At 37.2% G+C, this 22,038-nt stretch overlaps 1 protein-coding gene across 1 annotated transcript in view; it reads right to left on the bottom strand.

The window, feature by feature from the left end:
• The window catches only part of LOC6038012 (protein Wnt-6), a 36,941-nt gene that overhangs the window by 2,419 nt on the left and 12,484 nt on the right, over nt 1-22,038 (bottom strand). The window contains exons 2-3 of the mRNA XM_038257801.1: nt 9,165-9,412; nt 50-597 (exon numbers count right to left, since the gene is read on the bottom strand). Coding sequence (XP_038113729.1) covers nt 50-597; nt 9,165-9,412 — 796 coding nt within the window. The remainder of the gene's footprint in view (nt 1-49; nt 598-9,164; nt 9,413-22,038) is intronic.

The raw sequence follows: 22,038 nt of genomic DNA, 5'->3' as shown, positions 1-22,038 counted from the left end.
AACTCTTCGAATATCGGTGCTTCATCTTCATCTGTGTTTTCCAACTCACCAATCGCCCAGCATTGTTATTGTGCAACTTTACCAGCGTCCGTATGTCGCTCTTCTTCCGTAACCGAGCGTCTAAAAAGTCCTTCGACTTCCGGAAGCCAAAGTTGACGTTATCATCGCAACCTCCCCACTCCCAGCTACCATCCTGCCCGTTTCCACCCGTTTTGCTCGGCTTCTGCTGGTTCTTCTGTAGCGACTTGAGCACATCCTTCCGGTTCCCTCCGCCGGAACTCATCGTCGCCGCCGGCGGCGGCAGGTTGTTGTAGTTGGCGTAGGACGTGATCAGCATCGTGTTGCGGGCGTTCATCTTGCGGCCATTTTTCGCCGGTGTCCTTCGAGGACCTTTCGGACCGACGCCGGTCGCTGTGGAGGTGGTCAACGCCGACACCGGCAGGGGCTGCGCATTTCCGTTGACGTACTGCTGGACGCTCTTCTTGACGTGGTTCTGGCAGGAACACTCCACCAGGTCGCCCATCGTGCAGGCCTTCGTGACGGCGTACGTGATGCCGGCGGCCGTGATTGCGTGAACGAACGCCGTTTCGCGGGTATCTGGGGAGAATTGGGGGGAGAGAGAGGGGTACAAAAGTGAAATGAGTTGTCCGCGGAGCGAGATAAACAAGTGGCGTGTGAATTGGCCTCCCGGAGTAGTCTTCGGGTAAGATAAGACCCGAACTTAAATTGAAAGTCAATATAAATTTCAACTTGAAGGGAATTGATAAAATAAATATCGTTTAATTAAATTATGTGCTGCGACCACTTTCGACCTCCACAGGCGCTGGGAACCCACCACGAGATATCTAAATTAGCATAAATAAATACCGAAAAAACAGCGAAGAAGAAGATGAAGTTGCTGGTCTTGAGCAGCAGCCCCCGAAAAAATAAAACTCGCGGGTGGCGCTAATTGATTTCAAAATACGCAACCGTACGCGACGACTGGCAAAGATGGGATCATTTGCATTTGCTAAACGATGTTGCCACTCCACTAGCTTGTGTCTGCTGGATTCGTGGCCAAACCCACCCAATCCGTAATGGTAATGTATGTCCACATACGGCGCACATCTAATCAGTCAATATTTGCAAACCGCAATCGAGACTATCAGTTTTTTTGGGGTGATTTTTGTGCGGATCTACCGTAACGTTGGGTTCCTTTGTGAATTACAATTCAAAATTGTGTTCTTCAGTTTCTATAAAGTTTATGTTGGAATGTCCTTTTTTAAATTAAATTGTCCAAAGTATCCTCCCCTAACAGAAACCTCCCAAAAAAGAGGCAACAAACCATTTAACAAACCTCGTCAAACAAATCTCGGCCATCGACGGCGCTCAGCTTTGTTTGTTCCTTCCACAATCTTCAAGCAAATGTCTGAGTAAAAAAATCGACGCAAAAACTGATTAAGTCATTTTCGATGTTGTTGACTCTTCCACCAATTGCCGTGCCCAGCCCCAGTCAGGCTTTAAGAGCGAGTCCACGAACAGGGCATACCCCTTTGTATGGGACGTCGTTTGGACCTCACCAATCTGCCTTAAATTTTCAGGAGTTGTTTGTACATATAAAACTAGCATCTGGCCAAAATTTGAGTACTCTAGGTCAACGGGAAGTGGGGCAAATCGGGACACAAAGTTTAAAGGTTCAAAAACGTCAAATACCTTAAAAAGGCTATAACTTGGGCAAAATTCAATTTAATTTCAAAATTCAAAATGCATCTGAAAGGGCTCATAAAATGCAACAAAATGCATGGTAGAGCATCCCGATTGGTTAAATCTAAAGGGAGTTATTGGCATTTTAGTGAAAAAATAGCATAATTTTCAAACTCAAATAAAAAAGTGTTCCATCCAGATATCAACTCGGTTCGACCTGCAGCTTGTAGGGGACATCTGGGACTACCATCTGAGACTGAGAACGCTTTGGGTAAGGCAGTTTAACATATTAAATAGACATTTTTACTTTTAATGATTTTTTTAGTTGTAAATTTTTGCTCGGGGGACCCCTTAGATCCCATTTTCTGGTGGTAATTTTATTATATTCGTGTTCCTGAGACAATTTCACAATAGAAACATGCATAAAAATGTTTATTTTGATCCATTTTAACCCTTTAAAAAATAAAAGTTAAAAAAATTTATTAAGCTTCTTTTTTTCTGGTGTCATCTAGTATCCTTGGAAACGAGCTTGATTTTCAATAAATGTGAATCAAAGATTTTTTTTAACTTTTATTTTTTAAAGGGTTAAAATGGATCAAAATAAACATTTTTATGTATGTTTCTATTGTGAAATTGTCTCAGCAACACGAATATGATAAAAATATCATCAGAAAATGGGATCTAAGGGGTCCCCCGAGCAAAAAATTACAACTAAAAAAATCACTAAAAGTAAAAGTGTCTATTTAATATGTTAAACTGCCTTACCCAAAGCATTCTCAAACTCAGATGGTAGTCCCAGATGTCCTGTACAAGCTGCAAGTCGAACCGAGTAGATATCTGGATGGAACACTTTTTTATTTGAGTTTGAAAATTATGCTATTTTTTCACTAAAATGCCAATAACTCCCTTTAGATTTAACCAATCGGGATGCTCTACCCTGCATTTTGTTGCATTTTATGAGCCCTTTCAGATGCATTTTGAATTTTGAAGTTAAATTGAATTTTGCCTAAGTTATAGCCTTTTAAGATTTTTGACTTTTTTGAACATTTAAACTTTGTGTCCCGATTTGCCCCACTTCCCGTTGACCTAGAGTGCTCATATTTTGGCCAGATGCTAGTTTTATATGTACAAACAACTCCTGAAAATTTCAGGCAGATTGGTGAGGTCGATGCGAGATGGGTATGCTTTGCTCGTGGACTCGCTCTTAAGGTGTGGGGGTGGCATGGCGCCTCGACTGGTTAAGGTGTGGGGATTTTTGCGCTGGTGACTTTATTTGAACTGCGCCCGGTATTAGTTTCTTCACCCCCTTGGGCGGAGGAAAATCAACAAACAATTATCCACATGCGGTGCGATGAAGGAAAATCTCTTCCAAGAGATGATGATTTATAAACAGAGTGGCGCCTGCCTGGAATCTCAGATGTGGAAGCAATTGAGTGTGGGTGGATCTTGGGTAGTGGGATTATGTTGATTGGTTATTTCCATGCATGGTTGCCAACTGCGGAATGGGGGTATGACTTTGTAATGAGTTTTGTTTATTGTTACAACAATTGAGTGGATGCTAGAATTGGTCAGGGTCGAGGAAAACAGTTGCAGCTGATTTGGTGATGTCACTGGTATTTTAAAAGTATTAGCTAGTTGATCATAATCATCAAGATAAATAATGATCTACCAAGTATTGTACAGTGACTGCCACTTCTACAAATTATCAAAAAGGCACAGATCATTACCTCTGGCAGCAAAATTGTGACGCAAATTACTCGAATAGACATGCCCTTTCTCCCCTTCACCTTACCAAAGACCCTTCCATACCTGGCGACACTAATTTATGTCCATCCACGTCGACGCACCACGCCACACCGGAGTTAGCTCGCCAACAACCGCCGAGATTGACAAACGCAAAACGCAACAAATTTGATCAGGTTTCACTGTCTTTGGAACGTCGGAGTCGCCGCGTGTCAACCAGTCAATTCACCCGTCAGTAATCCGTCCTCGTCCGTCCGTGGCTTCGACCTATCGCGAAACCAAATTGATTGCAGGCCCATCTTAAGACACGGACCACGGAGAGACACACTCAGGGTGTCCTAAGGTGCAAAGGGACAACCGAGTTGAGTTCAGTCGAGTTGCGTCAGGTAGCCAACCAAGTTGATTGGCGTGTCGTGTCCGCTCGAAATAGGATCAAGCGAAAACTAGTGACTTGTGGACTAGTCCTCAACTCCCTCAGAGCCTGATCCGAACGGCTTTGACCAGATCAACCGGCGAGGGAGAGACAATTTACCTGTCAATTTGTGAATACCTTAAATTAACTTTATGCGATCGAATCACGGTTAATGTTTATTGAATTTAAGTGATGTAATCTTGACAATTTCAATAAGATTGTTTATCTTCAAATATAGAGTACCTACGCGGAGAAGCAACACACAAAAAACGACCCGGCAGAAATCGGAATTGCTGCTCTCCTCGTTTGCATCCATCCGACGACGACGTTGAAGAATTGCGGCAGCGGCCAAAAGGTGGCAAAAGGTGGTGGTCTGTGGAGTGGCACAAAGTGGAATGCCGGACCAGTGATCAGGACGGTGGCGGTGTGGGATGAATGTGATCCAAACAAGACATGCGCGGTCAATTCTCGTTACAACATGACTACCGAACTGGAAGTGGAGAGGAATTGATGAGGGGAGAACCCTTTCGAAACTTTTCCGAAATTTTGAAACTAAATTTGCCTAATTAAAAATTAAAATTTATTGTTAACTTTGAAATTTAATGTAGGCTAAAATAGTAAGATTTGTTTTTTTTTTTTCAACTGTAAGATATGATTTAAATCATTATTTTATGTATTATTTTGGCGAACTTCTGAACAAATTCATATGGCCAAGTGGCAAAATATCGTTTTTGTGACGATTTGACTGCTGCATTTGACGTTACACCTGCAAGTGGAGTAGTGAAATCGGTGTTCCGTCAAATAATCCAGATGATGATTTTTGGTGTATCTTTTAACCGAACTTTCGTGCGCGAGAAAGAAGGTCCATGTTCCCTTTGGATTTTTTTCTCTTGATGAGTGTAAACATTTTTTTAATGAAGATTCTTCCATCAATGATTGGTTTAAATATCAATTCATGTTGAATCTACTTTTTTTGTAAGTTAGGATAAGCATTTAATTTTTCAAACATTTTAATACATGTTTATGATAACTGGGTAGTATTCCGCAAACTCATACAGCAGTTGCACAGACACCTCTCCGTTTTGCGTGAAACCTTAGGGCTTTTGTTAATTTGATTTGGTTAACCGCGGTGGATTTTCTTGAAATAATTCGAACTGTCAAAAATCCACCAAAGCATCTACCACATTGATCGCACAAAAATCTGTGGTACAAAAGTATCCACCGGTAGATGCTTTGGTGGATTTTTGACAGTTCGAATTATTTTAAGAAAATCCACCGCGGTTAACCAAATCAAATTTACAAAAGCCCTCTTGTTTTAAGGGGTAATTTTTTACCCTGATCACTAATCCGAGCTCCATTTTTCGATTTCGCATGAAAGAGGGGAGTACGACCCCTTCAAATTTTGAACATTCGAAAAAATACTTGTTTTTTTTCAATAATTTATTTCCTGAAATGGTGATGGTTTGAAAACTACTCAGAATTCCGAAAAAAAAATTATTTTTATAATAAAAAAAAATCAAAAATAGTCAAATTCAGTAATTTCTTATCATTTTTTTGTCTTTTTTCAATGAAGGGTTATTTTTAAGAATTTGTCATTGTTATTCAAATTTATTGTGAATTAACTTTTGATTTCAACAACTGAATTTTACAACTTCTACCATTTTTTATGTGTATGTTCAAGTGAACAGAAAATAAAAAAAAATTAATCAGAGTGTTGGCGGAGCAAATTGTGGTTGGTCAAGTTGAAAAAAGGTTTATGGAATGAAATGAAAATTTTCTTGAAACAAAATTTTGATGTGAATTTTCTATTGCAGTCAAAAAGGAGATTTGTGAAATTATGTAAAATGCACCGTATTTTTTTAAAATAAATTTCAAACTTTTATAGAAATAATAGTTTGAAAGGCGATAAAAATCGTATTTAGCATATTCGAACTCCTTTAAAAATTGAATTTTTTAATAAGCCACAAAATGTTTTTTTTTTCGAGATTTTTTCTACCCAAATGGGCGTTCATTGGTCAAATGATTACATTTTTTCAGAATTTTATAACCATACTTTGACTTTTTCAAGGGTAAGAAAATACCTTTTTTAAAGTAAGAAATGATTTTAAAACTAAAAAAAAAAACAAAAAGAAATCGTTTTTTTTTAGTTTTTGCGTTGAAAACTGCTTCCAAGATTTTAAAACTACATGGAGAAATAAGAGATCCCAAAACCGTGAACAAGCGTTCATGAAAATGGGAACCACGAACAAAGTGTTCAAATGCCATGGTACGTTTTTCAAAATCGTACCAAAGGATTCGAACACTTTGTTCGTGGTTCCCGTTTTCATGAACGCTTGTTCACGATTTTGGGAAATCTTTTCTCTCCGTGTAGTACGTTATTCTAATTTTTTGAAAAATTACAGCAAATTTACGTTTTTGCCAGGCTCTTTAGGTTTCTGCATGCATTTTTTTTCTTCACATTATTGTAAGGATGAATTTGGCGAATTCGGTGTGATCGTTAATGTGAATTCAGGTTAATGTTTTAAAAAATATTTTATGCATTAATTTGTTTATTCGCTAAATTCATGGTTAATTTATTATCAAGCGTTTCAGAACTCAAAAAATCCCGATTTTCATCCAATTCAGAGTACCGCCTCTTTTTTGGCACCACCCAAAATTCCCAGCTGCTTCCATGAAAATTGTGATAAATCTCAAATTTCAAACTGTGAAATCTCGTGGATCTCAAATCGTAGAAGGTTGATGATCAACATTTTACGATTTGTGGTTCTAGAGATATCGTTTTTGGGTAAACTGGCGGTTTTACACCAAGAACCCGACGGACGTAGCGCAATGCCACCGTTGCCAGAAATTCGGCCACGGCTCGCGGAACTGCAACCTCCGGCCCCGCTGCGTGAAGTGCGGTGAGTCACACCTCTCGGAGGCGTGCGCACTGCCACGAAAGGCGGACTTGGGGGACAAGGCAGAACAAACCAAGCCGCGCGTAAAGTGCGCGAACTGTGACGGCAACCATACCGGCAATTACCGCGGATGCGTCGCGCGCAAGGCCTACCTCGAGGAGCAGGAAAAGAGGAAGAAGAAAGCAGCAGCGTCCCTCTCTCCTCAGCGGAGTACGAGCGCAGCCGTTCCTGCAGCTGGACAGCGTACGGTTCCAGCGGAAAACTCAGCGTTCCCTCCTGGTTGGGGGCGTTCGTTCGCCAGCGTGGTCGCTGCCGGTAGCGGCAGTACGGCCCAGCAAGAAGTCACCGGGGAAGATCTCTTCACCCTGCCGGAGTTCTTTGCTCTCGCGGGGGAGATGATGACGCGGTTTCGGAGCTGCCGGAACAAGGCAGAACAATTTCTGGCCCTTGGGGAACTGATGATCAAACACATCTACAAAGGATAAATTACCTGTGATCTAGATATAAGCTATCTCTTCCTCTATCCCCTTTCCTTTGCTATTTCTGTAAGTTTTTTTAATAGTTTTTTCTTACTCTTGCTAGTGCCTTAGTTAAAGAAATAATTGTTCCTAAATGGATTATGATGCAACACACAGCTGTAAGGAACTCCAAAACTCTGTTATGCACTTCAAAATAACTCATTGTATCTTGATTATTCACCAATAAAACCGAATTGAATTGAATTGAGATATCGTTTGGAAATTTTAGATTGTTCACAATTTTCTCAATAAAAGTGAAACATTGTTCGATGAAAATGGTGATTCTTGCTAGATTTGCTGATGTCAACAGATTGATTGAGCGTTATCAGAAAATATTAATTTCAATATTGCACCATTTTTGTGTACGATTGAGGTGAGATTACCCGTATTGAATTACAAAATAATTCTTATGAAAATTGTATTTTTATTGACTTAGAACCTTTTCATCACAATGTTAATGATTTTTTTTTCTTCAATTTCTCAATTACCATAATCTGGGGCGAAACGGAACGCATGGGGCGAATTGAGACAGCTGTTTTAGCCTTATAATGTTAAATATTTGGATATTTTTGATTAGTTTCGGATTTTTTTGTTATGAGTTTAGTGTTTTTTTTTTCTTTGTACCAATGCTAAGTTTTCATCTTGTCATTGACAATCTTTGGGTCATTTACACTCTTGAAATAAATTGTTAATCTTTTAGCTATTTCTTCAATTCGAATTTTGGTTTCGCAAGGGCCACCTGACATTTCATTGCAGTTCCATCTCCAGAACCATCTCGAGCCCGTATCCAACAACCGCCGCTTCCCAGATGGATGGGTGAGAACGTGCTGATAATCCGCACCGGCTCAATATACATTCATTTATTATAATGATCATGCGGTCTCTTTTCGTCTGCCCGAGTCGCGCGCGCACAAATCGCGTTTCTGCCCCAAAATGGCCTGATAGGAGCAGTAGCAGCAGCATCCGTGACATGGCCCCCATTTCCTCACCCTCCCACGATCCGACCTTCCCACGAAAGATTCCGTGATGTAAAAGAGAAAATTGCCCCCCCCCGCTCTCCCTGCCTCGCAGTTGACATGCCAATGCCACAATGTGATGCAAAGGAGGGGGCCCAATCGAGGGCAAAAACAATAACAGACCCTCGCGACAGACAAGCAGGAGAGCAGGAGGTTGTTTGTTTTATTGATCCGATCGCTAACAAATCTCCGACAGGCCAAGTCAGAGCATTTCACAGTGTGTCACGTCGCAGGCTTGGAAGAACCCGCGAAGACATCGGGCCAAGGACTCCTGACTGACTGCCAGCTGCAAAAGGGTGCAAGTGTAGTCGCTCTTATTTTTTCGGTTCCAACGACGACGACGACGAAGGGCACGAACTCTGCGGAATCCATTCCGTCAAAATATAATCGCAATTTACCTCCTGAAGACCCACAATGAATGGAGTCGGAACCGATTGCGGCGAGCCGGGGGAAAATGTAATTTATAGCGATGACAATATCGTTACATTCGATTTAAATTTTTCGATTCAAGGCGAAAAATAAAGTCGGAAACGGTCGGAAAAGTTAAAGCGACTGCGAGGTGACATTTGAAGTTTGGGAAATTTGGATGGCCGGTTGACGGTTAAGGACCCACTACTCCTGCTTGAGTGACCCGTCAATTATCGGAACATGAACATTTGGACATTCTTTGCTGTTTCGGCGTGATACTTTTGAGGAAGGGAAAGAGTTTAAAAATTTCGATAGCAGTCGGAAATAAATTCCCACGATTTTTAAGAAGGAATTCTGCTAAGCTGATTTTTCGATGAAAAAAAGGAAAAGCTGATTTTAAGATGAAAATGTAGAAAATCACAGAAAACATATTATTATCTTGTTTGCAAATTTACAAGTTTTGAACAAGCTGCAAAAAGTAACTCACCCTTGGTCAGTATCCTCCGCATGCTGCGCTTGATCGTCCACGAGCAGTTCCACATGTTGTTCCGGAACTGGTTCTCGCACTCGCGGAAGCCCAGGTTGATGCCGCGCTTGATTTCGCGCATCAGCGAGGTGTCGTTCTTGCAGATCTCCGCCAGCTTGCCGGTCAGCCGCTTCGCCTTCCGGTTGTTCCGGTGCGTGTTACCCTCGCAGACCTGCGCCGGATCCAGCAGGATGTTGCTGCCCTCGGCCCTGAAACCAGACCAAACAGAAGACGGTGGAATGTGTTACGCAAATCGTGGCCAGTTCTAAAAATAGGGTCGTGCACCACAGACGCATACACCATCAGGCCCCCGGTCATAATCGAGTTCGTTATTGTCGTAATAAAATTGAAATTATTCTCCCCGGCGCACGCGGCTAATGACTGCCAGCTCAAGTGGGAAAAGTGGATTACATTACGCCAGAGAGTACGGATATCTACGTGGTTTGGGATGTGGTGTAATTATTGAACATTACCGAAGTATTTTCCTCGTTTCGTGGTAAATCGTGCTGTGAAAGTGAGTTCAAATCGAGCGATGAGCAGACCGTCGTAAAAAAAATCAATTTTTTATCTCTGTTTACAATAAATAATCTCAAATTTAGTGGGGATTTGAAGATTATCCAGATCGTTATGACGAGTTTTACGAGCTTCCCAGTTATTCATGGAACAAATCTACATTTGCCTTTCGATAAGATTGTACCACAATGTAGCAACAACCAGTACTAGGCAAAAAGTTGATCTCTCAATTAATGCAAAACCCCCTTCAGCGACCTCTCTCCTTGAATGAAGTCATACACATGCATCGCCACATGAAAAAAAGACAACCATTAAAAGATGAATAATTTATTAACATTTTTAACGGCAACATAATTAGATATGCAAAACAGGTCTCGAGCCGAGCTCCGATTCTAGCACTTGACCCCTGGCTCTAGCGACGGCGGCGACGTTGACATTCGGGATGGCCCCAAAAGCTTCCATTCACAGAAACCGCGGTCACCAGTCAGTTTGTCAGATGATGCAGCAGCAGAGACGAGAGCTGAGATCGCATCTCTGGCGAGGCAGGAGGAACGCTCACTGCTGATGGTGTTATTCCTTTTATTTCGTAATAAAAATAATAAAGATTCAGATAAAAATGGGTTCGTTCCAGTGAGTTGGGACGGTGGAATTTCTTGGCAGTTTTGGACAGGGGTTCTGAAAAAAGATTCTTTAACGAATTGTCTACAGTTCATACAAAATTGAGTTATTTGGTTTGTATATATTTGAAGTTAAATGCAAGCAATGAAAAAACCGTCAGTTTTGTAAGTTTTATTAGAATTATCTTCTATCTATATATATAAAAAATTTCGACGGTTTTGTTCGAACGCGAATCAATTCAACACGGAACGTCGGATCGAGGTGCTCTTTGTTGCGTTGGGTTCGTATAAGTCCAAGGAAGGTTTTTGCGCTAATTAGTTGATACTTTGGCCACTCTGGAACCGATTCCGGAAAATCTGCATATTGTATGGGAAAAGCTGCGTAAAATCAAATTTTGATCACAGGAGGCTGAATAAGCAAACAAACTAAAAACGTCAAGAAACCTTAAAAAGGGCAGGACGAAGTTTGCCGGGTAAGGCTTGTTTTTTTATAAATTTTGGCATGTGGATCATTTTAGTGAATTTCCGTGTTTTCCGTGAACCTCTGCTCTAAGAGATAGTTTTAGTCCCTGATCATGAATCCAAGGTCCTTTTCCCGATATCTCGTGATTTATAGCTCGAAACCACAAAAAGATAGAAATTTGGTATCAAAGGGACTCTTGTATAAAATTAAACGCTATTTTTCAAAGGTTAAATTTATTTTTAACCGCTGTTATTTATTGTTACCCAACATTCAAAAACAGATAAAAATTTAATTTTATGAAAAATTCAATGTACTTATCAAATCTTCAATAACCCCGAGAGGTATTTTTTCATTCAAATAAAAAAAATATGTTTAAATAACGTGTTTTTGTAACATTGCAGATTTAATTTTAAGAGTTTACTAATGACAGACACAATCAAAAATTTGTATAATTATCAGAATTTTAAGCAAAAGTTTTTTCAGGTTATAATTTTGAATTTTTTTTCCAGTTTATGAAATTTTTAACCCTTAAAACTATTTTTAAGGAATGTTCAGCAAATTTTGAATAAGAACATTTCTATCGAACGATTTTTGCAATGAACGGTAGTATCTGTGTTTTTTTTTATTTATTAAAAAAAATCCACACATTCAACCCTCCAAAACCCAAGCCCCCCTAAAAAAATCGCCTAGAAATCATGTTTCAACCAATTTTTGATCTTTTGATTTAATCTTAGAACATTCTAGGGTTGGAAGTTTTACCAATTTTTAGAAAGATATATTTTTTTGAGTGGTCGACATTTCCTGTATTAAATGCATTAATAAGTAAGAAGTTAATTTTTGAAATGTTCCAGACTATGCCTCAAGACATTATTTAATTTTTTTCAATTCAATTCGGTTTTATTAGTGAATAATCAAGATACAATAAGTGCTTTTGAGGTACATAACAGAGTTTTGGAGATCCTTTCAGCTGTGTGTTACATCATAATCCATTTTGGAACAATTATTGCTTGTAAATAGAGGTGTCACCAAGAGTAAGAAAAAAATTTAAAAAAAACTTACTAAGATTGCAAGGGAACATTATTTAATAAATTAAAAAATAATGGTTTCATTCTGTAGTAGAAAATATGAAAAATAAAAAAAAATGGAAAAGTGACTGTTAAAACATGGAAAAACTAAAACGACAAAAGGAAAGGTAGCTTAAAATAATAAAAATGAAACAAAAAAACATAAAACAAGAGAAGTAAAACTTTTCGTAGAACAAAAGTTCCTCAAAATGACCTACTATCGGAAAAGGTGGGAGTTAGAGTTTTAAGCAGTGCACGAGCCGAAACAAAAACTAAAAAGGTTATGATGCAAAATTTGCTGAACCTTCCGAAAAAAAAGAAAAACTTTTTTCAAAAACTTTTTTGTGAAATTCTGATAACTTGTGAAGAATACATTCAAACCTGTGTTTTGGTGTTGTTTTCCTCCATGAAGTGTTTTTAGACTTCAAAAACTAATCATTTGAAGACAAATTTCACCTTGGAAACGATGCCCTTTATCATACGGTAAATCAAAATAAAAAAAGTGTAAAGCCATCAATCGCAAATTTGGTTGTCAATATTTTGGATTTTTTTTCCCAAAAATAAGATTCTTTATAGCATTTCATTTCTTTGGTACCATATTTGCAATTATCTAATATCTAGTGTAAAACTTATTTTTTTAAACTCCCAAAACATGTCAAATAAATTCGCTGATTAAAAAAACTTATTTCGGAAATTCATCTTTAAGTAATTAAAAGTCGTGTTAATGATTATATTTTATTTTCCGTCTTTCTTTTTTTCTTAAAAGTCCTATTCATAATCTACAGCTTTGCCGAAGACATCAATTCGATCAAAACATTCTTTTCGAAATATTCACATGCCCATTTTGTTAGACCAATCCGTAAAGTTGTGTGGTAAAATTAAAGGTTTAAAATTGTTTCTTTTGACGCCGGGAACGCAAGTTCATAGTTTTGATAAAACAAAATAAAAAAAAATCATTTTTTTTGCTTTCTGGCCAATCGCAGTTTTTCTCATAGTTTTTCGATTTTTGTACAGCAAACATTTTACAACGCCAATACTTCTAAGTAACGTGAAATTTTCCGAGGATTCTGAATATGACAAAATTGAGACCAAAAAGTGCCGCTATGGAGGCCTACAGGGCGAAAACTAACGTTGTGAAATGTTTGTTGTAGAAAAATCGAAAAACTATGAGAAAAACTGCAATTGGCCAAAAAGTTATTACCGTAGGCTAATAGTCCATGAAATTACCCATCTTTTGACCTATAAGAGTATGGGTGTTGGAGGCTGTTGCAAAAAGATATTGAGGTTTTAAAAAAATCAATTTTTAACAGTAATTAGCAAAAGCTATGAGAAAAAGTCAAACCGATCCTGGATGTCTATGGCCCATTATGAAGTGCTTCGAAAGACCTTTTAAATGCATCTACGAGAGTTGGAATTGATGAAGTTTTACGGAAATGCGAGCAATTTTAAGATTTTTTAGGTTTTTTGGACCTCAAACTTCGAAGCCCGTTTTACCTCACTTCCCTTTGTCGTAGAGGGCTCATATTTGGCATGAGTTCATCTCATGTATAGACAAACAAACGCTGAAAGTTTCTTCCAAATCGGAGCACCTCGATACGACCTCTAGAACAAACCGAGCAGAATTTACAAATACTGCCTCTTAAATAACTTTTTTGCTTTTTGAACCAGCATTTAAAAATAAAAAAAAAGATATTACGATATTTGGGTTTTATAAGCGTGAATTTTTAATTTTAATTTGTATTTAATATGCAAATAATCAAAATAATACTAGCCTGATTACTTTAAAAGTTGAAAAATGTGCTGATATTTAGATGTTAATTTTTTTGTCAATTTCCGGAACCACTGCATCGTGAGAAAACCGACGCTTGCGTTATGAGCGACAGTTAGTTTTCTTTTTGTCGTTGGTTTTGTTTTCGTCCAAAACCCTTCCAAAAGTCCACTTTACAGCCCATAAGTGTCCACCAACGCGCCCTGCACAGCTCCCGGTGCATGGCGCTTTCTGGAGGATGAATTCTTGGAAATTTTGATTTTTTGTGGGTTTACAGATTGACTCAAAATAGGAATGCAAAATTTAGAAATTTTGAAGATGATCTGGATTTTCAGAACACTTTCTTTGAAAAGCAATTGATGTTTAGATTCAAGCTCTTGTTTTATTTTCTGCAATTTTGTAAATACAAAAAATAATTCATTTTATTTGAAACTAAAAGATTTAAATTTCCAAAGCAAATCAAGAAGAAAAACACTGAGCGTCAGGTGCCATTGTTTCCGCAGTGGCACACAATTCCCTTAAATCATACAGTTTATCTTGAAGTCAAAAATGGATCGATTTGTTGTTCTTAGTGCTCACTGCATAATGCATCGTACAAAGTTTCACAACAATGAACTGTCTGGCACAAGTCTGCTCAAGTCCCACGGAGGGGGGAAGTCGTTGAGACCCCTTTGATGGTCCATATATGACAATGTCATTGTCTCGGACCCCAGCTCGGTGGCCTTTCCCTAGGTCGTGACCGTCCGCAGTAAAACACCGTTTTTTGAAAACAAAGAAACGTCGTATTTTGAACGAACGGAAATAAAAGTGAAAACAAATGTCCGAAAAAGTTGGCTGGCAGAAGAACAGGTCCAAACCTCGGTCCACAGCGCTTGTGCATCGATTCTTCCTAATGGATTAGCGATGCATCGTCAGGTTCAATTTGCTAAACTTAATTCAATAAAAATTCCTCTTTCGCGAGCGAGTGCGTTCCCAGCGAGTCAACGCTCTCCTGACTCGCTGAGTTCGAACGAGTTTATTGCAAACAAGATGTGTTAATATGTTAAACAAAATCTTAATTTATTTTAATTAATATTAAATGAGCCTTCGGGAGCATCTTTGCATCTTCAACTGCCAGAGTTGGGAGGGGGATCGTAACCGAAAAGAAGCGAACGAGCAAACGAAACGAATAAATATTATTGGTGTCAATAAAAAGCGCCGAGGTGGTTTTTCACAAATTCAAATTTGTGCTGCGTTAATTGACCGGCCAACTGACAGTGTTGGGCGCTGGCTTGGAAGTGGTGTGTTGGAGTTTTTATTTGTGTGAACCATCTGTGAACATTTATGAGAATTTGGAGAAAATTGAGAGATTTTTGCGTAAATTTAATCAACGTTTTGGACGGCATTTACCGCAAAACTAAATTTCAAATTCCAAAGGAATCATCTAATACATCTAGTGGAGTTATCACAAAAGGAGTGTCCTCACCAAGTGCAATAAAGTCTTATCGATGCAGTTTGCCGGAGTTCGTGCTAAAAACGTGGTTCAGCGTAACGTGATACGTGACAGTCTAATCGTTGGTCGCTATCTGTAGCACGAGATGTTTGCAAATTTTATTGCTTTATTAGCTGATGTCAATCCACGACCTTGTCAATACTTTTGATATTCAAACTGCTACTTCTGTTCGTCAAGTCAGCTCAAGTGCGAACCCGTGATACGAAGTGTGATACCTGTTTAAACCCTACACCGTATCATTGAGCAGCAACAACTAGCGTGACGACGGGATCACCCGTCCCGAGTATGAGCAGGACAGGCCACCGCACAGTGGTCGGAAACGCAAATTTAGCAGGAATAATTTATTTCTGCTTCAGGGATGCATTTTCGAGCTTCGGTGTCTAAGAAGCATTTGATAAAAATGAAATTCTACATCTTTTGGTCAAAACGATATTAGGGTGGTCCAACAATTTCTAATATTTTCAAAAACTATCTTCGCTTCTAGATGAGATAGAGGTATACTTTCTTCGACAGTATTGTAGTACTAGCCATTTCAAACAACTTTGTCGAAGACACCAAATCTCTATTTCTTAATCTGACCATTCTACAGCATTTTATATGAAAAGCAGTAGGGTGGCCCATCAAAAAAGTGTTTTTATTGCGTATCTTTTTTGTATTATTTTTGGCAATTTTGGTGTCTTCGGGACATATTTAGAGCATAAAAATACGCGTCTTTTGAAATGTCAACGAAGTCGCTAGGTCATTTTGGTAAAAAGTTACAGCGTTTTTAAAGTTTTTAATAGGCCTTTTTCAAATGTTTGTATCTTTTCGAGGGGGACACAAAAAAATACGCTCCGCGGTGCATCTGAAAGCTCAAAACTTCGTCTTTAATATGAATATAACATCTCAAAAGAGTTTTTCTTAAACCCAAGCTACAGCGATTTAAAAATGGTCATTTTATGAGATTTTGTACCATGCTCTATGAGAAAATTTACATGAATATCGCATTAATCAGTATCAAAACTGCTCTTAGTGAGCTCAAATGCAGGTGAAATTGGTTTGGGGACAAACGTGGTTGAACCTGGTTTTTGTGGCAACTAGGGTGGCTTTAGATGACCTAGGGTGGTTCATATTCGTTCATTCTTATAAGATATGATTTTTTTTTAAATTCGCATGGAAAGAAAAATTAAAAAAAAAACATTTAAACAAAATTCAAATACATAACCTGTTTTAAATAGTAAAGCAGCTGAGGATAAGATATCTGATTAGAGTGGCTCAAATTAATTAGAAAATAAAAAGATTAAAGATTAAAGATTTTATTCGTATGTATTTTAACATATTATTATTCCTCTACGTTTTGGTAAATCGTCTTTATTTGTATTTTTTTTAATAGGATAAAACTTTCCATGCATTTACTGTGTTAAAGGGTTCCACTTTGCATCATTAGTTGTTCCATACAAAATGGGAATGTGAATATTCGTAAGTATCATGTTTTTTTCTTATCGATTTAGCGTCTTGAAAAAGTTGTAGGTTATGATTTGAACCCTTAAAATAGTTTCAGGGAAAAATGCACACTTTAGAAATTATTATTGAAGTTGATTTCCCAAAACTCTTATTTTATTTCTGAAAATTTGTTATATTTGTAAGGAAACATCTTTTAGGCTAGTGTTCAGGTTTTGTTGTAAAACCTGGTACTAAATTTTAGGTAAAAGATATAAATTGGAAAAGGATCCTCGTATTGGCATACTAATTATATAAAATGAATCCTTTTGTCAAAGAAAATGCATGGAAAGTATTATCCTATTTAAAAAAATACAAATAAAAGACGATTTATCAAAACGTAGAGGAATAATAATATGTTAAATTACATTTTCTAACGAATAAAATCTTTAATCTTTAATCTTTTTATTTTCTAATTAATTTGAGCCATCCTAATCAAATATCTTATCCTCAGCTGCTTTACTATTTAAAACAGGTTATCTATTTAAATTTTGTTTAAATGTTTTTTTTTTAATTTTTCTTCTATGCGAATTTAAAAAAAATCATATCTTATAAGAGTGAACGAATATGAACCACCCTATGTCATCTAAGACCACCCTAGTTGCCACAAAAACCAGGTTCAACCACGTTTGTCCCCAAACCAATATTACCTGCATTTGCTACTAAGAGCAGTTTTGATACTGATTAATGCGATATTCATGTAAATTTTCTCATAGAGCATGGTACAAAATCTCATAAAATGACCATTTTTAAATCGCAGTAACTTGGGTTTAGGAAAAACCCTTTTGAGATGTTATATTCATATTAAAGAAGACGTTTTGAGCTTTCAGATGCACCGCGGAGCGTATTTTTTTGTGTCCCCCTCGAAAAGATACAAACATTTGAAAAAGGCCTATTAAAAACTTTAAAAACGCTGTAACTTTTTACCAAAATGACCTAGCGACTTCGTTGACATTTCAAAAGACGCGTATTTTTATGCTTTAAATATGTCCCGAAGACACCAAAATTGCCAAAAATAATACAAAAAAGATACGCAATAAAAACACTTTTTTGATGGGCCACCCTACTGCTTTTCATATAAAATGCTGTAGAATGATCAGATTAAGAGATAGAGATTTGGTGTCTTCGACAAAGTTGTTTGAAATGGCTAGTACTACAATACTGTCGAAGAAAGTATACCTCTATCTCATCTAGAAGCGAAGACAGTTTTTGAAAATATTAGAAATTGTTGGACCACCCTAATATCGTTTTGACCAAAAGATGTAGAATTTCATTTTTATCAAATGCTTCTTAGACACCGAAGCTCGAAAATGCATCCCTGAAGCGGAAATAAATTATTCCTGCTAAATTTGCGTTTCCGACCACTGTGCACCGTAATGATGATGATGGCTTGTGTGAAGATTTGGACTCGTCAGCGACAGACTTTGCGATGATGTTTACTCGCCAAGAAATGCAAACAAGATTGTACGTACGACCAGAACTGCTGAGCTCTCTTATCACAAAGTCATCGTTAATGATATAATACACCTGCCTGGTTGACTGCTTCTGCAGCTCTCGTAAGAAGAGGCTGGGCTTGTAATATTTATAATCGCGTTTAAAAGCGTAAATGCAATTAAGGATGCATTTAATGACCTGGCTGAGTGGCTCTGGTTCTTCCCGGCCACCGCACAGAAATACCATATGTCTTTTTATCGCGCGGCCTGATGCTCGAGCTCGAGGTTGAGAACGCGTGCAACACTGTTCGAGCTTCAAGTTCTACGAGAGGTACCGGTGAAGAGTGGTTGAGCGAAGACACACCAAGCGCAAGATGAGATAGACTAATGATCTTCAACCAGAAGTCGAGTCGGGCGATGCAATTTTGCTTCCATAATGCGGTTAATTATGAAATTATTAAGATAAAGTGTTGGATTTATTGGGAGAGACTCCCGGTGCAGCTCCCGCAGTAATTTAATGAATCATAACCTCAACCTGGGGCTGGAACGAGACGAGACGCTACGCTGTTATCATCTACCGAGACCATTTCGAGTAACCACCGGCCACCGGGTGATGACGATGAGTTAAAAGCTTTTTGCTGTTTTTAACTGATTTACTTCGCTGGAAACTGTGACTGAGGCTGAGTCACTCATTATGGCCACCCCGTGGGAAAAAAGAAGTGCGTGCGTCACACCCGGGGAGGGCTACCGCCGCCGTTTGATGAACTAATGGGCCGCGCGAATTTCACCTGATGACAGCGCGGTTTCGCGATATTGATCTGTCAATCGGTGGGAGGTGATGAAAGCTTCAGGTTGAAGAAGTTGGGGTGAGTTATACTGCTGGAGAATCATATTAAATATAAGTTTGACAATTTGATGCCTGTTTTATTGACATTGAATCAGCCTTATGTCATCAAATAAAACGAAGGAACCGGTGTCATGATATATAAAGCATTAAGCAAAGTATATTCACTTCAACACATATTTCACCTAAATATATTGTGACGCCATGTGGTCACACAAAAAACAATTACCCAGTAAGACCCAACCATGCCTTTAGACAGGTTTCGACCTTAAAAAATTGCCAAAATCAGCATTTAAATCAATTTTGAATCTTGGAAAATATTTAAAAATAGAATTTTTCATTTACTCATTAGGCCGATGCAAATATTTAAAAAAAATACAAAAATTTAAATAACAAGCCATAGTCTTCACATTTAAATGAAAAAAGGGTTTTAAAATGCGTTTTACACTAGTTCAGTTGTTTTGCAATCATTAGTTTTCAAAAAATCTAAGATCTGACAAAAACAAAAATTGTATCGAAAAAAAAAGATTTTGCATCGAAAATTTTCAAAAAATCTTAAGATTTTTTAATAAACCCAAACGTGCTAAAAATGATTTTAAACGCAGAAGAATGTATTTTAATTTGATTTCAGCTGGTTGCACTTGAATTTTCATTGAAATTTTGAAGTTTATTGTAAAAATATTTTTTTTGCCCCCTGATTTTTCAGGCCAATTTTGAAGGGGGGGGGGAGTGACAAAAACTTTTAAAAATATTTGTACCAGCCTTACCTTTATTAAAAAATTACAATTGTTATCGAGATTTAAATTTTGAAATCATTTTAAATTTCGATGAAATTTTATCCGTACATTCTCTTTGTCAAAAGAAGTCATATTGCATACATGTAAAGCTCAATAGAAGAATAGAATATTTTCCCTTGCCAAATGAAGTTTAAAGAAACACAAGAACGATATTCTTAACTATGCAAAATTCCATAAAGAATGTTAAATAATGTTATTCAAAGATTCAATGAAAAAATAAAAACATGCAAGGCAGTTTGTGCTATTTTATTTTGAAAGCATTTTTTTTAAATGAGTAAATGGCATAAAACGTCGGTAAATAAAAAAAATATTCCATTTGGTGCAAAATAGAAATATATATTCTAAGGAAATTTGATGGGCATTTGTAATGTATTTAGTTTTAAGGAATCATTAATCTTATAAATGTGCCAAGAATGTTTTTTTTTCTAAGGTTGTTTGAAATACAGTTTAGACTCGATTATATTTGTTGTACGGAACTTTGAACAATCAAATAGTGAATAAAAAATCGTTTTTTTTTAATTTTCTTGCTTTTAACATCAAATTTGAGTTCTGCCAGCCCGTTTTAATCAAATTTGAATATTTAATTGCCTATTTAAAGAAAAATATATTAATTAAATATCTTTTACGTAATATAGGTATCATAAAAAGCTCGATTTTTGATTAGATTATCCAAATTGAAAATGCATTCGGATAATCGAGTCTGGACTGTACTCAAATTTCCCTTTTTCGAAAATCCATGACCATTTTATTTAACTTATTTTACTCATTATACTTTTAATGAATCTTCTGTGTGAAAGGATAGCTAAATCGTTAATTCGAAACTTGAAAACTTGACGGTTTCTCACAAAGTCTAAACTGTTATAAAATAAAAAAAATCGTCAAGTTTAAGCAGACTGGAGTACAGTAAAATTATTTTTTTACTGTTGAAATGCCGTGAAAATTCATTTTTTTTATCATGAAAAATTGCTAGCCCCGGTTATAATTAATTTTTTTGAACAAAAAAAATTGATGCGTTGAATTTTTATCATATTCTTCATATGAATTTGTACAGCATAAATTTTAGCTCCAAAATCACGTAATTTTCGTGTTTTAATGGTTGTCACCTTTTACGCCGCAATGGTTTAGGATGATGCAAAATCTGCTTTGAGAACTATACGATTTTCAAAAATAGAGTTTTTAAAGAAACAAAATCGTAAATAAAAAATTTGAAAATTCAAATTTAGATGCAATATTAAAATTCTATCCTAAGATGACATAACTTTTTTGTTGTTGATAAATTGCACTGTTTTCATGTTTGCATTTTAAAGTATTTAAAGTAAAAAACACCCAGCGAAAAATATTCCCAAAATCTTAGAAAATTTAACATCTGTTTTGAAATTTTAACTTGATTTTAACTTTAATGTTTCGAAGATTTTTGATTTGCAAATTTGATTTTGCTTTTGCTAATGATTTTAGCTTAATAATAGGATGTTGAAGAAAAGGCCTGGAATTACTATTAAAAATTTGAACTTAACAATTAAAATGCATTTAAAATACTAAAATCAAGGATTAAAACTTTGATCAAGAGTGTTTTGCCTTCCTCACTGAGGTAAGGCTATAATCCTGCTCGAAAAATTAACTTTTAAAAAACAGCTCGTAGACCTATATTCATGTATACCTATCGACTCAGAATCGAAAACTGAACACATGTCTATGTGTGTGTGTGTGTGTGTTGTGTGCGTATTCCCCTTGGTGCTCAAAATTCTTGCCAAGTTTTCTCGGCACTGGTTGATCCGATTTGAGTCAAATAAGTTGCATTCGATCCGGTTTGATGCCCCATACTGCACTATTGAATTGTTTGAAGATCCGATAAGTAGTTCAAAAGTTACGTATAAAAAAGTGTCAGAGTTGTGAATCGGATCTCACCTAAATGTATGTAAACTATGTCCGGATCCATCATCCAACCCATCGTTGGGTAGATAATCGAAAGACCTTTCCAATGAGTCCAAAACATTGAAGATCTGGCAACCCTGTCTCGAGTTATGACCACTTAAGTGTACTTATGTACTTATGTACTTTTTTGAAGCCGGATCTCACCCAAATGTATGTAAACTATGTCCGGATCCATCATCCAACCCATCGTTGGATAGGTAATCGATAGACCATTCCGAAGAATCCACAACATTGAAGATCTGGCAACCCTGTCTCGAGTTATGACCACTTAAGTAATATTTATGTACTTTTTTGAAGCCGGATCTCAATTAAATGTATGCAAACGATGTCCGGATCCATCACCCGACCCACTGTTGGTTAGGTTATCGAAAACCCTTTCCAACGAGTTCAATAGATTGCAGATCTGACAACCCTGTCTCGAGTTATGACCACT

This window comes from Culex quinquefasciatus, chromosome 2, assembly GCF_015732765.1.
Source record: "Culex quinquefasciatus strain JHB chromosome 2, VPISU_Cqui_1.0_pri_paternal, whole genome shotgun sequence".
NCBI lineage: Eukaryota > Metazoa > Arthropoda > Insecta > Diptera > Culicidae > Culex > Culex quinquefasciatus.
The sequence above is the reverse complement of the archived record's forward strand: the minus strand, read 5'-3'. Positions and strand labels throughout refer to the sequence as shown.